Source organism: Microcebus murinus, chromosome 14 (assembly GCF_040939455.1).
Source record: "Microcebus murinus isolate Inina chromosome 14, M.murinus_Inina_mat1.0, whole genome shotgun sequence".
NCBI lineage: Eukaryota > Metazoa > Chordata > Mammalia > Primates > Cheirogaleidae > Microcebus > Microcebus murinus.
In genome coordinates, this window is record NC_134117.1 from 36,924,612 (window position 1) to 36,941,723 (window position 17,112).

General features: G+C 36.4%; 1 protein-coding gene across 3 annotated transcripts in view; it reads right to left on the minus strand.

The window, feature by feature from the left end:
* Positions 1 to 230: 230 nt before the first annotated feature.
* Positions 231 to 17,112, minus strand: part of A1CF (APOBEC1 complementation factor) — an 84,947-nt gene continuing 68,065 nt past the window's right edge. For 2 of the 3 annotated variants that reach the window (XM_076010001.1, XM_012762865.2), the window contains 5 exons: positions 16,543 to 16,816; positions 14,341 to 14,546; positions 11,428 to 11,564; positions 10,536 to 10,696; positions 231 to 7,043 (listed from right to left, as the gene is read on the minus strand). In XM_076010001.1, coding sequence (XP_075866116.1) covers positions 6,892 to 7,043; positions 10,536 to 10,696; positions 11,428 to 11,564; positions 14,341 to 14,546; positions 16,543 to 16,816 — 930 coding nt within the window. In that variant the 3' untranslated portion in view covers positions 231 to 6,891. The remainder of the gene's footprint in view (positions 7,044 to 10,535; positions 10,697 to 11,427; positions 11,565 to 14,340; positions 14,547 to 16,542; positions 16,817 to 17,112) is intronic. The other variant, XM_012762866.2, reaches the window with a different exon arrangement.

The window sequence follows — 17,112 nt, forward strand, 5'->3', positions numbered from 1 at the left end:
GTATTTCTCTTGTTTTTCTTAACTGATTGGAAAATAATACACTTAATTACTAAAAATTACATTTACTTTCAGAAGATGGACTGGGGGGACTTATATAAAAATGTGACCATAAAGAAATCATCAAAACCACATTACAATTGTGGATTATTAATATTCAGGCATTTACTCAAAAAAAAAAAGCAAAACTTTAGTTTTCAGGAAAGAAAAAAATAGTCAGCAGCTCATGTTGGTAATTTTTAAAACTTTATAATGGTACTTTAAAATTCAATTAAAAGCATTTCATCATCCCAGAATCATACAATATTGCATTGTTTCTAATTTCATGTGATTTATATGATTCAAAGATACTCAATATGTTTATATCTTCCAAACCAATGATTATTTTACCAATAAGTGAATGGTATGATTTTACTCAATATATTTAGATAGATCACAGAGTTCTACAAAACATTGTACTCAAAGTACAAAAATAAGTGCTTTCTGCACACTCTTTAATACTGTTTTTATCTCTTTTGGTACCTCAGCTAACTAGCTTCACATAAATAAAAATAATAAAAAAGGAAAAGAAGCAAGAGATTGTTTTGTTTAACATCTGGAAACTAGAAACGCATTTTGCTGATAGCTTGCTTTTCATTAAGAGATAAGGGATAACAGGTTTTTAAATTTATAAACACAACCATATTTAGAAAACAGAAATAGTTAATGACCAATGTTTTCAAGTAAATGACAGACATAGGTACACGCTCATTAACAACACAGATCAGTATGTGAAATTGTACATTCCCTGTTTTAATGCTCCTTCTGGCTCTCTAACTAACCTTTTTCTCTTCTATTTTTGCACAGTCCTTTATGTTTCTCCTGGGGAAAATATTTGAAAATTCATTTTACTTAAATAACAATAATAGGTCAAGTGTTAAATTCATCTTTAAAAAGACTTACTGTACCAACCCAGTGTTTGGCAATAGTAGTGGAAACTTAAGGTTTAGAGCGGAGTTGATTTATTTTTGGGATTCTGACTAAGTGGCAAAACCTGCAGCTGATGCAATTATATTCAGTTTTGAAAAATGCAGCAGGGAGCACTAGACTGTGTGCCCCACTGAGGAAAGAAATAAGAAATATGTGTGTTTGTAGTCACAGTTTCTGGCCCAAGAGTAGGTGCATAGTAAACACAAGCTGATCACATATTCTAGGAAGAATAGGTTTGTGGGTTAGTAGCAATAGAGCTTGTACAATTTGTCTAATTCCCAATATTGGTAAAGGGAATAAAGGAAGAGTATAAAGGAAATTTTATTAAAAAGGAAAATAATCTGTCAATATTACTTTCCATTTAAAAATAATAAAACCTTTATATGGAATTATGTGAGGATTTGGGGTGAAGAATAGCGGATGAGCAACCATAGTGGTGATGTTAACTGCAAGGGAGTTAGTGTTTGAGCAAACTGAAATAAAAGAAGGAAAAAAGGCAAAATGCTTTTGAAGGTAAAGGTTTATATAAGAAATCCTATCTGGTTTGGAGTATGAGTTGTCTGATTCAAGGAAAAAAGGAATCAGCAAATGCTCTAAGACTCTACTAATCCCTTGTGGATGCCAATAGACCAAGCAGGTGTGTCCAAGAGCTTTCTTTTGTCTCATTCCCTGCCCCATCTGGCCTAGTGGCTGCTAGCTCTGCCAAATGAAGGTAGAACTCAGGACCCACAGCCCAGGGGGAGTGTGAGGAAAATAGAACCGGAAATGAACTAGACAGAGGGGACAGGCAGGTAGAGAGTGGATTAAGGGTGACTGGAGAAGGTGAGACATTTCTCTTCATTCACTACACTCCTGACCAGTCAGAAAGAAGTAGCTGAGCCCTTCAGTTTAATCTTCTACAAGATATTAAAAAAATTATAAAGATAGAAGGGTGCTATATAATCTGTTATCTAAACTGGGGCACATTTGAGCGTAAGAGGGATCATTGTTAATATTTATGGTGGTATGACAGACGTAAGTCAGGACTGTCCTAGCCCAGAGAGACGTTGCCAAACCCTGAGTAGGGCTGATACTCTTCAGTCCTCAAGAAGTTCTCATGGGCAGCTTACTGTCTTTAAGGTGCTGTTTTTTGGTATCGCCCCTTCTCTCAGACAAAGTATCATATGAGAAGAGAGGACAAGGCATATTCTTCTTAATTTCTCTCTCAAAATAGGAGAAAATTCTGTGAGTGAGAGGTAGATGCGAAAGTGTTCTACATTTTATTTCAGGCACGTTTAAATGAATGAAGGCTTTTGGTTTCCAAATTATTTTTTTCCCTTCTAGATTGGTTATGAATTCATTAGTAAAAGTTTTCTTTGATCCTTCCTACAAAAATGAGGAGAGCTGGGGACACAAAGTTTGAAATAAGTCTATGTGTTCAATATACATATTGCTAAATCTATGCAGTCAAATACTTTGTGTATACACATTGTAAGAAAAAGATGGCTTTTAAAATGTTGAATGTTTTGGGGGGGGCAATAGAATATTCTGTGCCCATTTTTTACTTAATAAAAAAATTTAAAAATATTTTATTCCATAGGGAAAGAGATAGGGGACGGGGTCAGAAAAATCTCATATTTCTAATAGTTTCACTCATTATAGCACAACTTGTTTCTGTCTTTGTTTTAACATTGACAAATTCAAATGTATAGCTTGATGGATACATTTCACTTTCTGTGAATATGTTCTAGTAACAAGAGCATTTTTTAAGATGCTACTAGACTGTCAAATCTGATTTTGAAATTTTACTTCAATCAGTTTAATAAAACCTAGTTGACAGTGGTTACATGTCAGATAAAAATGCTTTTTGCCTAGTTTCTCTCTGTATTCCAATAAGTATATAAAAATTCATAAGTTATTCTATTAATATATTCTTTTAAAATATTTATCACCAAGTTTTCCAATAGTGTTATATTTGAAACAGTTTTATCTTTAACAGATATATTTACAATATAAATGTGTATCTATAAAACATAACAAGTGCCAAGTCTGTAGGCTAATTTTTAGATACATTTGCACCCTCCTGGGAACTTTTGTATGAATGCAATGAGAAGATAAAATAACAATGGCTTTATGTGAATATTGGGCATATTGTTCACTTTTAGTTGTAAGTTATTTTACAGAAATCTTGGGTAGGGCTGGAATTGCTCAACAATAATCAACTCTATCAAACATTGTAGCTTTGAATGCAAAGAAAATACTAACTTTCTTTATTATCCTTCATTCTACAAATGGCACCATGTCTATGTAGATTCTGACCATAGCTCAGTGGTCCAAGACAGAATTATAAAATAGTCATTTAAAATATACCAAAAATTAATGTAAATTGAAAATTATACTGATGCAATATTTTGCTTATCTAAGTGGAAGAATATGCTTTTCTTAAAAACCCTTAAAGTAAAACAAAAACTCATTTCCTGCATAGCTGTTATTAATACATAGTTATAATTTAATTTCCATTCCACCTTTGAAAACTATGGTTTGGAAATAGATCCTCTGTTGTTAGACATGTTTTGAAGTCAATATTTTCTTAACATGAGGTAGCTTTTTAGCAGCATTTTGGGTGCTGTTACCCAAACATAGTGTGGTTTGGCATGATACTGCATTGGAGGGTATCCTAGTCATCTAGGAGAATTACATTTTGTGGCAGTTTTAGGTGCTCTTTGAGCTATATTACTCGGGTGGGAGAGAAATAATGCAATTTGAGAAACGGCAGCATTTTTACAGGTAAGAAAATAGATACCTAATCTCATTGCTGTTCCATTTCCCCCTAAGTAATATTGGACTGATTTTAATTAAGCTTAATAGCTTAATTAGCTTATTAGCTAATTAATATTAACAAATTTGGAAATCCAATTCTTATTTACTAGATGTTTCTAAATTATTGTTTTGGGTGTTTTGTTATTATCACTTGGTTGGCTGACTAATTTTAATTTTTTTCTATGAAGAATTAAGAAGCAGGCAAGTAAGAAATAACAAAAATGAATAATGATACAGAAAGTATCAAGGTGTTAAATAGGTGCTAATTTCTTAAGTCTAAAAATATAAACATTATGCAAAATTAGCCTTTGGTTCTACATTTGATTTCAAAAAGGCTGTTTTCTTAATAATTTCAGACTCTTGCACTAGCAGGACTTGCTCTATATTTCTTAACTTGGGGAAAGCAACAACAAACATATGGAATGGTAGACACATTGACACTTTCTATGAATATATTCTAATGAAATTCAAAGTATTCTCTGCATATTATTGCTAAATGAAGTAAAGTTTCTGCAAAAAACCTCTGACACTTATTTGTATAAATCATTTCTCAGGAGGTAAATATCATGAATACTTGTGTTTTTCCATTAAAGTAATGAGATGGTGTTCCAGTGACAATTTTCTTGACACTTGGCATTATTGTATGTTTTAGGTCTCTTATCTTAATCTTTTAAAAAAGTGATTATGACCTTATCTGGAATAATGATTTTTCTCATAAGGACAGTACTGTATTAACTAATTATCTTTTCATTTTGATCAAATTTAAAACTTCTTTAGATCAAACTTTCTATTTTGCATTGACTAGGCATGTAGAATGAACTTTGCTACTACTTATTTTCAAAGATTTTAAGAAAAATCAAAACTTTTGCTCTTGCAATTTAGAATGCTTTTTTAGACTGAGTAAGAAACTTGCCAGCCTCAATGGACATTCGTTATGTCAATGTAATTATTCTTTTTGAGAATAAAAACAGATCTGTGGGGGAGTGCAAATTTAGATCTAAGAATTGCTTTACAAGAAATTTTTTTACTTTTTCACTTTTAGAGTTAATAATAGTTTGAACCCTATATGAATTTTATTCCAACTCATACTGATTATGAGATGCACATATGTAAAATATGATTTGGATGTTTTAACTGAGACAATTTTTTTCTTGCAGTTTTCTATTTAATAAAAGTGAAATGGAAAGGAAAACAATTAAGGGACAGAGTGGAAATACAAGAAAATAGCAGTTCCCAAACTTAGAGGCAAATTGAAATCACCTAGGGATCTTTAAAAAGACCAACGCCAAGCTCCTGCTCCAACACAGTCTCATATAAGTGGTATGAGCTGTGATCTTGGCATTAACATTTTAAAAAGCTCTCCAGGTGTTTCTAATGTGCAGCCAAGTTTGAAAACCACTGCCCCCAGGAATATGAGAAGCTAAATGTAAAACCGAAAGTCAGGCCTTTCGGAGTCTCAGCTGTAGCTTTGAAGCCTTTGAGACCTGCCTGGAAGTTAACAGATGTGAAAGGTTATGAGTATTTTTCATTGTGATTGACATTTACCTGATTTTGACTGGAATCTGGCCTGATTTTGTATCAAAGGATTACATTAAGGAGGTGACAAAATTTTCTGTGCCTTTGTTGTTTTCCCTTGAGTTCTGTAGAATTTTGTAAGTGCCAAGGGGTTTTTAAAAATGGAAATGATAGTATGGTACGCCCTAACCACTAATGAGACTAAAGTAGTAATAATAGGTCTTTGGTGTTGGACTTTGACTATTTCTGTTTTGAGCAAAGCAATTATTTACAAGTATGGCAAGAAAGTAGTGCCTTATCTTCACCTCCATTCCGGGTTTGGTGGTACCCCTCCTGCCCTACCAGATGTTCCTGGAGAAGAGGCCCAAGGCTAGGGGATTTTGGCAAATATAAAGACACCCTTGCTGACTGTCTGAAGAAACAGTTTCTAATCAGCAGTGAGGGATGTAAGGTTTTGCAGTGACAACTTTAAGACAAAAGGACTCAGGTAGGGTAAAGCTGCCTGATACTTACTGAAAGAACAATGAAATTCCAAGAATTTCTTGGAAGATTTAGTGTAAATGGGTAAATTCTAGGCTAACCCTAAGTTAATAGAACAGAATCTCTGAATGCTGGATGGTGGCCTAGATTGCTGCAAAAAGATAAAAAAAAAATAAGAGTGAAGCTTCACTTCTGTCTTTGAAATGACTTTTCAGCCAATTTACTGAATAAGAGAAAGTTTCATAAATGATATTCTGTAGATTCGATTTACTTTTTTTTATGATATAAGAGATGAGCGAAATGAGTCTGAGATGAAAATGAATTAATGTGAACAAGTAAAAGTTTTTCAAATGAGAAAAAAATCACCTCATATTGGCACCATTATTGGTAATGGTAGGAGTTGTAGGGAAAAACTAGGGGTGGGCTAATGAGTTAAATAAACAGTGGGGCCTGGATTTGTTTTAACTGTACCTGCCACACATCATATCCATTTCTAGGAAGTCCCCAGGGACTGCAGGTGACAGGAAGATCCTCCTCTATGACTAACTGACTGGATGGAATTTTCAGACTGCAGTACGGCTGACTTCATCAAACCTTGGATGCTCTTTCAGGAGCACAGGTCTGGCTGGTATCATGTCCCACGCGGTGGGCAATGGTGCCTGCATTTTGCAAAGCATCCCCCTACTTTCCTTTTGCCTTGTGTTTGTGTATCACAAAAGCAGCTGTGAGCCAAGGGTTAAGACTCTGGAGTTTATCTGATTTTCCTTTGTTGTTACTGACTACTTAGGTTGTCTGTTCAGCCTCAACCCCTGCCAGCTAAAAGATGTCTCCCCACTCTGTCAGTGTTTGTAAACGTGCTCCCAGGACACTCAGGAACATTGGAAGAACAACTTCTGGGGTAAATGGCTCTCCAGCTTTCTGTTAAACAAAAGGCTCCTTAACATTTGATTTCATTTTGGAATAACATTCTCACTTCACAATTCTACAATTAGTTTAAGCTATACAGTCTTAGGAAAGGCATTGCTGTCGGGAAGATATTACTTATGATCATTAGGGGACTGAGTTAGAGGTTAATTTCTTCTTTATAGAGGTTTGTGTGTCTTATTCTTAAATTTTTAAAAAAAGATATCTTCAAAAGGCTCCATATCCATCCCCTCGGGCAGTCACTGCAAAAGTAGGGTAGACCTCGTAGGTTGTGTATGCTGTTAAGTCTTGTCCAAGGGTTACTGCTTGCTTGAGCTGGGCTGCAGACACAGGTGCAGTTGCGCTAGGGACAGCGTATCCTAGAGGAGGAGGCAGAGAAAATGTCATGAGAGGGATTAAGATTTGTTCCCTTTCTGACTTATTGTCCTCCTTCAGGAATATGAACATTTAATATATTGCTTAAAACTAAAAGTTAGTATGTATGTTTTAAAAGGTATTGTCAGGGGACATAATATGGGGACTAAGTGATTTATTTATTTATTTATTTTGAGACAGAGTCTCACTTTGTTGCCCAGGCTAGAGTGAGTGCCGTGGCGTCAGCCTAGCTCACAGCAACCTCAAACTCCTGGGCTCAAGCAATCCTCCTGCCTCAGCCTCCCGAGTAGCTGGGACTACAGGCATGTGCCACCATGCCCGGCTAATGTTTTTCTATATATATTAGTTGGCCAATTAATTTCTTTTTATTTATAGTAGAGACAGGGTCTCACTCTTGCTCAGGCTGGTTTTGAACTCCTGACCTTGAGCAATCCGCCCACCTCGGCCACTCAGAGTGCTAGGATCACCGTGCCCGGCCTGACTAAGTGATTTAAAATGGTATTTGAAAAGTCCCAAAACAATGTTACTGAAAGTGGATTCAACCACCTGTGTTAGAATCACTCCACACTTGGAGAATTAGGAATGTTGGGGATAGGGTACCATTTATCGGGTGTCGGGCAGGTGGGAGGGGGAGGAGAGGATGGGTATATACAAACACAATGAGTGAGATGTGCAACATTTGGGGGATGGTCACAATTGAGGCTCTGAATCAAGGGGGGAGGGGAGCATGGACAATATACGTAACCTTAACACTCGTACCACTATAACACGCTAAAAAAAAAAAAGCTTGTGATTTAGAACATTTTCAGAGGGTCTCAGAATTTATGAATGAGGAAAGGTGGTTGAGGGCAGGCAGACATGGTGTATGTGTATGGTGAAGAGGGGTGAGTCTATAGGTCTGGTTCTGCTGCAACCCCACGCCTGCCTAAATGAAATATTAAAAACCATTGCCTTTACTCAAGAAGGATGTGTAGAGACTGGGTAGACCAGTAGAACAAATGCTGTGAAGTTTAAGTGTGCTTCTACCTAATACCTTAAAAACAAATACCACTCCTGTCCATACTTAGACTAACTGTGAATGGCAAAAGCACCTTCTTATCCCCCTATCAAGCCTGTCTCTGGTGTGTTCAGAGGCTCGAATGCTGGTTCTCATGCTCAGAGAACCAAAAGATTTGAGTGACAAGGAAATTATTGACATGCTTTCATCTTAGTATTGTATCTAGATGATGAATATTCATTTTTGAAAAAAGAAAGCATAATAGCTACTATCTAAAGCAGTACTGACCCAAACCTGAGTATTTCTGAGCTGATCCAAAAATTGTAAAAGATAACAAGAAAAAGGGAGAAGTGTACTTAAGTAACAAATGGGGACCTGATTTTTTTTTTTAAAGGCCATTTGTTTGTGTGTGGTGGACATCTGCCCAACTCCAGACACATTGATTTTTTCCTGGTGGCTTCTCAGGAAGTGGTGTCAGGAAGCTGGTTGTATTATTTTTAAAAAATTGAACCTACTCCTTGGCTCATTCACTTTGGTTAGTAATGCTGATTAATGCACTAGTGAAGTTTGGTACATTTGCCAAGGATATGAGAAATATGTTAACAATTACTTTCAAATTTTTGGAAACAGTATTTCTAAAGTAAGTATGTAGTATACGTGAGTGTGTATGTGTTTGAAGCACATATTTTACCTCTAGGGACTTTGAATTTTCTTTCTAAATTTGGCTAATTTGTTAAGTGCAAGGGTATCTGGGTTTTAAACAGATTCTTCCCTTGGAATCTATTCTTCTTTGCTTCACTCCACAGCAAAGTTATAAGAGAGGCTCCCAAATTCTTACACATTCTCGAGACAACTCTCATGCCCTAAATATTTTTAACTTTCTCACAGGAGCAAACAGAAGTGAGAATAAGATAAAACATTCTTGGGTAAAAGTAAATCCTTTCCAATGTGAAAGCAAACTTTAAGATTCTCCTGGCAGTGGCTCGTTATTTTTATAGTACATTATTAGTTAGGTGTCTTCGGGGTGCAGATTTCTACAAGACAGGGGCTGAACGTTCTCCAAGAACTGAGAAGCCTTGGCACAAGTCCTGAGTAGATGGACATGCAAACACGCTGTTATGTGGAAAGGAAGCACAGGGCCGATGGCCCTGCACCGCCCAGGGAGGACCTTTGCTCTCTGCAGTGTCAGCTGTTGCTTTGGTAACCTGGGACTCACCACAGTGAGTCTCCATGTTCTTACTGAGAAACAAAGCTAGAATTGAGGTCACATTCATGTGAAGCATGGTTAGTTTTAGCCTCACTTGCCAGAATGGGGGATATATTCACAATTTTTGAGAAATAAAAAATAAATCAAGAGCGAGCCTCAGGTGTTGTGGATGTGAGGAATAGAGACTTTCTTACACCTATACATGACCAATACATGAATTAATCAATTAATAGGAATGTCATATTTCTAGGTCTAGTTAGAACTCTGTAATTTGGCCTTATGGGGCACTTATTGACACAATGACAGTCAGAATGACAAATTTCTTCAATAGAAATAAATGTTTATTGCTAAAAAAATATGAGGTCACTAACTGCTGAGAAAATATTTCCTAAAGAAGTTTCTTGCCTGGCCCCCTTTAATCTTTAAAGGCTTCATTTTTAATTATTAGCATTTATTGTGGGTACGTAATAAATGGGGAGAAAGTCTTTTAAATGTGACCACTGAAGGTGGTGTTGATCTGTACAGATAGGCTTTTCTTTAAGCAATCACCATATGCCCCAGAGCAAAATTACAGAACAGATAAATTGAGTCCTGATCATTCACATATTGAAAAGATCTGTTTGTCTCTTTCTGTTTCTCACTCCAACATACAATTTTTGACTTAATTTAAGAAAAATGTGATCTAACACATCTCTTTTGAATCAAAATAACAGAAGTAAATTGAAGATTAGAACAGGGAAGGGAGCTTAAGGATTGCTTAAAAGCTAATTAATGTTGGCCAAATTACTTCATCTTTCCAGAACTTTGGTTCTTCATCTGTACAATGGGTGTTCTGATGGAACCTAACTCTTACTGATGTCACGAGCATTTCTGAGATAATACAAAGCTTGCTGAACATTTAGGTGAGTGTCTAGCATGTAGTAAGAGCTCAAATAAATACTTATTATTATTAGTAGTCCCAAACTCTCTTACTAAAAACAAAAACCAAACCAAACCGGAACAAACCAGACCTAGAGCCAGTGACACATTCACAAGGTCATGCAGTGGCTTAAAGGTGAGCTGAGACCTGAACCCACTGTGCTGCCCAGCTCGATTTTCTCGCCTTATGCTTCCATGGGTCACTCATCTGGCAAACTCTTTTTGGTCCCCAGAGGGTGCAAGTCTGCTTTATTGTAGGTAAGCTTCACAAACATTTCCATGAGTCCATGGTACCAAGAAAGGTTTCCCAAACACTCTCTGGAGGGTGCCATTTCTGGCACAACTTTTCCATACCTGGGAAAGCCGTAGCTGTAGCAACAGCAGCGGCAGCAGCAGCTGCGGTCCCAGCGTCCCCTCCCTCTGTGGGGATGCCCAGCGTCTGCAGGGTGTATTCCGCTGCATATGTCTTTGCTTCATCCACGTAGGCACTTAGCTTCGGAGGCGTGAAAGGGTGGCTGGAAAGCACAGTCAGTCAGGCTAGGCATTTTCAAACCTGCGCTATTGAGTCAGGTGAAAACCTAAGGCACTGTCAGCTTTGTAAGATGACTGGATGACGGGATTGTGTGTGGGTATTTTTCATTCTCTTTGCTATGAAAGCTTCTCAACTTAGGCCGCATGGAGGAATATTTGGGAATTGACCTAGAACATCCATGGTCGATGACATTCTTGGGGCATACGTGTAACTCACTCCATGGCTTTTCTAAGGTACTCGTGAAACACAATGGTTTCCAAAATATATGGAAATGCAGGCTCGAGGTAAAATTCAGAAGGTGTTATTCCCTAACAGAGTGGTCATATTTTTGGTCCAAAATGTAAATGATAGGGCAAGGTGTGGTTATGTATAAAAATGGCAATTTCATACGGTTCAAACTAAATCAGTAACACAGATGAAAGTATGGCCTATAATTTTCATTTCTATGACATTTTCCATTGCCAATTATTTTCCATTGGTTGATGATACTATACAGTCGTCATTGTCCATATGTCTATATATTCAGGGCTTTTAGATGTTAATCTCATAGCTGGCACATCCCAGCTACACTTCTCAATGTTTGCATTGGATTACAAATGAGTGGGCAGTAGGCTTGAATATTTATGTTGTTTACATAGTGACTATGTGCACTTAATGGGTAAGCATATCTTATTCTAAAATCAAAATTATTGGGAATTTGGAGAAGTTACGCACATAGCAGGATTCTGGCTGGCCAGAGCAGGAATGGTTATTTTGTATAAGAATAGTTGTCTTTGGTCTTGTCCAATGGCAGAATGCAGCTGGTACACTGGTTGTCCCCAGTTATTTTTCTGACAAATTTCTTCTAATATCTACAAGAGTAAAAAAAAAAAAAAAAAGCAATATCCCCCTTAAATGTCACATTTGCATTATTTCTCCAGTTCTCAGATTTTTAAACTCTGATCTTCAGAGTTTATACTAATATGAGAAGATATAAAATGCCACATGGTTTAATGACTCATGAAATTTAAGATGAACTCAATTTGAACTCCATTTAAAATATTATGTTGAATACTTCATAAAAATCATTTTCACACCATTTACTTTAATATGTTTTTAGTTTAGTCCATTAGCTGTAACTTTTTACCAAGAGCTTAATTTTATAGTTTGGTTGGTATATTTATTCTATTTTTAAAAGTTGATGCTAATGCTCCAACATAGTTTGGATAGATCTACTCATTATTACTCCCAATATCACTGTTTATAATGGTTGAGAGAAGATAATCTAAGAATATATTCTTATTTCATGTCATTTGTTTTAGATTTTGAATCATACATTTTCATAATAATACAGTAAAAATGTTTAATGGGTCAGTATTTATTGATGAACACCCATTCATAGATGGGTGTTGACAGTTGCAACTTTTTAAAAAATGTGTTTGGTAAGACACCACTTTGGGCTATTTCTATGATAATCTGTTTTGTAGCATTCTCCTACATGTTTTTTTAAATTTCTCCTTCTGTAATTACTACAAACTAAATCTTTTCTAAAGACTCAGATTTTCTTCATCCCATAACCATTTTTAGTGGTCCTGAAGTCCTGATGCTTCCTTTAGTCAACAGATTGAGTATACTGTGCAAAACAGGACACAAGGCTGAGAAAATAACTGTGAGACTGAACAATGCCCCAAGATGTGTCCCCGGAGTTTCTTATCTCATTTGTTCTAACATTAGTCTAACTGTAATACCATGGCATTTTCCAGTTTATTAATTTGTAGATTGCTCCTATTTTCTCTATTAACTTTTTCTTTTTAATACTCTTTTAGCATCTCTTATCATCTACAAAGCATTCTCTAGAGTTCCTAGGCAATAATAAAGTAGCTTTTGCTGGCAAATACTGTACCTGCCTGTCTATGCCAGGTGAGCAAACAGGTGCTCAAAGTGCAGCCACTCTAACTGCTGACTTCGTGGGGCAGCACCTGTGCCTCTGCCCTTCTGGTTGGAAGTTCACAACTCTACTATGGGGTAGTTTAGGCTCCATCTACGTTGGTTGGGGGTAGTATGGTTTTCAATTTCTAGGCCATAGTTGTAAAATATTCACAGACAAATGAAAGAGCTTTCATTGATAGAGATCATTACTCACATATTAATAGAAAGAATGACCAGTTAACTTCTCACCTGAGTTCAATGTAAAAAGAAGAGATCTCTTCTTATGCTATAGCAGCTTTCAAAACTATTATACAGAATGTGTGATTATTGTATTTTTTATTTTCTTAAAAATTTCTAGGTATTTTAGTACTTTAATGAGGTTCTTTATTTGGGGTTGTAACCCGAGAGAGATTGGATGACTAGCTTTTGTATTTTCTGAGCAAGCTCCGTCACATCACTTATCAGATCTCATTATAATGATCTATTTAGGTATCAGATCCCCCACTGGATTGCCATGTAATTTTTGATGGTAAAGATTTTGTTACATTCACTTTTACATCTTCAGCATGTAGCACAACACATGGTGCATAAGAGAAGCCCAATAAATGCTTTTTGAACAAACAAGTGATTATTGTTTAGCACTCTGGTAGGCATTCTCTTTTTTTTAATTGCCTGGGTAGAGTGAGCAGAAACCTTAGATGAATGAATTTGTGTGTCAGAGGAAACCATTAAGACCACCACCACCAACAATAATGACAACAAAATACCCAGGATAAGCTTTTAGAAAACCATGCGTTTTTCTTGATGGATTGCAATCATAAGGGCTACTTCCAAAAATGTGAGGCTTATATATTTGCCATAGGAGTAGGGAAGTTTCCTTCAGGACACTATAACTGTGGTTATTCAGCCAAACTGTATTTCAGAGAGATCAGCATATATTCCCTGCACACCCACAGGGAAAACGTCTAAGGCTTAACAGAGATCCTGTTTTGCTTTATTTTTAACCTTGGTATTCAGTTTCCATACTGGAACAAGTTTTATAACTTTTAATTTCCCAATAATAAAAACCACAGCCTCATGCAGAAACATAGACATTTAGAAGTGTTAAATGAAAGCAGTAAAAATTCACCATAATGCCACTTCCCAAATATAACCATTGTAGAAGACAATTTGATGTGACTGATGGCACTTCATAGTTAAAGATTTACTTAGATATCATGGTGGGGCTTTCTCTTAGACACAGTATTTCCAAGAAAAGATGTCCTAAATAGATTATTCAGAGTTCTCTGTCATGAATATTCTTCATTTGTCAGTCATCCCGGCTCATACATAATAGGCTTACACACATCTTATTCTGAGATGGGGTCTTTGCCTCATTTGATTTCCATTTAAAATATTGGTTGATAATTTTTAGTAGCTTTCAGGCTATTTGCTTTTCAGTGGAAGATAATTTAAGGTTTTAAACTTTATGATTGAAAAAATGAAAGGGCCTATAATGGAATAATGCCACTGAAGGCTCAGCATTCCCTCAAAGTACATCATGTCGATTGGCTACTTTATCTATTAACACACACACACACACACACACACACACACACACACACACACACACACACACACACTAGCTCAAGTTAAGGATTAAATCAAATCATTTGCTGAATGGTGAGTAATGGTCATTGTGTCAACTTAGAAAACTATCTCTAGAATAATATTACCTACCTGGGGTGCAAGTTTAATTCCTTGGGGTTTTAGAGTGACAGGATTCATTGGGGTGAGCTCCATACCCGGTAAGATGTCATAGAGCTTCTCTTCTCTTTTCTCTCCTTTAACGGAGTATCCACGACCCAGGCCTGTGTATGCCAAATAGCCACGGCCGCCCAGTCCTCTCACTCCCGCAGCCCCTACAGGTACATTCATGTAAATTTCTAGGAATGTAAGAAGGCATCAAGCTGAATCAAACCACCAGAAAATCACCCCGAATCTTACTGTAATGGAAAAGTTAGCCCATGTCACACTGATTACTGCCCTGAAGATGGGTCGGAAACTCTAGGATTCTAACATAATGAAGCTCAGCATAAGATTAGGTTCACCATCTTGCTCTCTCTCTTTCTCTCTCTCTCTCTTAAACTACCTGTGGGAGAAAACAATACCATCAAATCTATGGATAAGTACACAAACAATTTAAAAATTTTGGCACAGAGAGAAATTTTGCGATTTCCATTTTCAGTTAACCTTTTGTTGACATTTTCTGTAGACTAATAGAGGCTGGGAATGTGTTTATTAAGACATTCCAACATAATATGACTCCTTGTATTGAAAGCAGTCTTGTACAGAGACTGTCACTGATCGGTAAATGAGAAATGAATCCTAGCTTCCCCAGTGATCCCACCTCCAATGATTTATTGGAAAGCCAACATTTAGAAAAGTATGTTTTTAAGTTCACCATCCTCTCTCATATGTTCTGTCAATGTGAGGCTTAAATTTCCATTGTGTTTCATGCATAGATTCCTTTTGATTATTGTTGTGCCATGTTGCTACTTTGATTTCCTATTGGTGGCATAAAGAGATAAAAAATTAAGTTGATTACCCTTCATCCATGAATATTATTCATTGATTCCTTTCTTGTTATAAGATAGGCATTTTTTTCCATTAGAGTGGAGTTTGGTTTTTTTTTTCCACATCACAACTGGTCAACAACTTATATTTAATGTATGGGTTGATTAATGATATGATTTTATATTATAAATACATAATATTTCAATGACACAATTTGTCATCATATAGATAGGTTATCCTAAAGGAAATCCTGATGACTTCTTTTGCATTACAATTTCTGGGAAAGTGATTGTATTACTAGAGGTCTTTGGATGGTCAATTCTGTTCTCTTGAAAAATAGCAAAACACAGTTAAGATAATTGTTTCCATAACAATCTGGATGTGCCCTTTGCTTCTAAGTCAAACCCAAGAATATATTAAAACACACTGTTTGTTTGTTGAATTGCCCAGATTTGGTATCAGATTTGGAAGATAGAGCTGGAGTTCTGTAGGCATTAGCCACATCCTAGAACAATCAGTCTGAAGGAGCCCAAAAGGCAGAGACAAACTATCAATAGTTTCTTGGAAATAAAACATGCTTTCCTTATCTTCTAGATTGCTTAAACTAATTGAGATTGGAAAACTGCTTAACATCTAAAATTCATAAAGGATTCAAATGTGAAATATTTACTGTCTGGCAGTCAAATTGAATTTTTTTTTTCTACTTGGAGTTTATTTCCCCATATACCAAAGAAAAAGTCAATTTCCTTAATAGTTTGGCTTTTCCAAAGGTCCAACACATCAGATAAGAGCATCTGATATATCTGGGCAGGTCAGATGAGAACATTAAACTATATTTATGATAATTTGTGATATATATATATATATATATATAAAGGTGATGCCACTGAATCACCATCATATACACATGTACCTTGAAATGTTTTTGCTATTTGAGGTAATTGATTTCCATCGTATTGGACTCATTACTGTGAGTCAATGGAACTTCCATTCCATTACTACTTTCCCCTGAAAGTGTTGTAATGAGTCAACAGAGGACTGCAAGCTGGTCACCTAATGATACAAAAGAAGTTAACATTTATGAAACTAGGTTTTAGTTTGAACAAATTTTGTGGGCCCATGCAAAGATCAAATTTGTACACTAGGCTCATATGCACTATGTTCTGACCAAGTTTTTTCAATAACCAGTTGTAATGTGAAAAAATATTCCTATGGAAAAAAAATATTCATATAATATTTGATTTTTAATAAACAAATTTCCAGTCCTTTTCTCCCAGTGGACCCATCCAATTTGTCTAAGGCTATTGCAATACAAATCATTTGAAATCTTGGGGTTACTCTAAGGCAAGAGCTGACTGATGTTACCTCTAACAGAAGGGGCTCGGATAATGGCCCTGTTGCTGAAGTGTCCTTTGGTGGCTGGAAAATGAAGACTGGGAATTGCTGTATAGGCCTGGGGGGCATAGAAGATAGGAGCTCCAAGGTAGGTTGTGGTGGGGTCATAAACATGGCCCAAAGAGTAGGTGTACTCTCCTTGCAGTGTGGTGCCCCTTCCACCTGTGCCTCGGGTGTACCTAACATAACTGTCCTTGTCTACTGGTTTGGCTAGAGTCACTTCAATGGGAGACCCATCCAGCACCTGTCATAAAGAACAAGGAAGAAGCAACATGAGACAATAGGAAAACAACCAACTGTGGCTGATACCTAATAACATGTCTTTTTCTAAGTGTTAGACTGTTTGCTGTATATTTCCTGACTGTTTCAATTATTTGTAACTTGGCTCTTTGTAGGTTTGGGTTTGTGTGCCAGTTGAATTTTCTCTGAGTGGTTTTCTTAGTAAGTTGCATAAGATGCCAACAGGTTTGACAGTGACATATTGGCCACTGTCCATTGACATGTTGGTTATAAATTTATAATCTGGATATAGTCACTGAG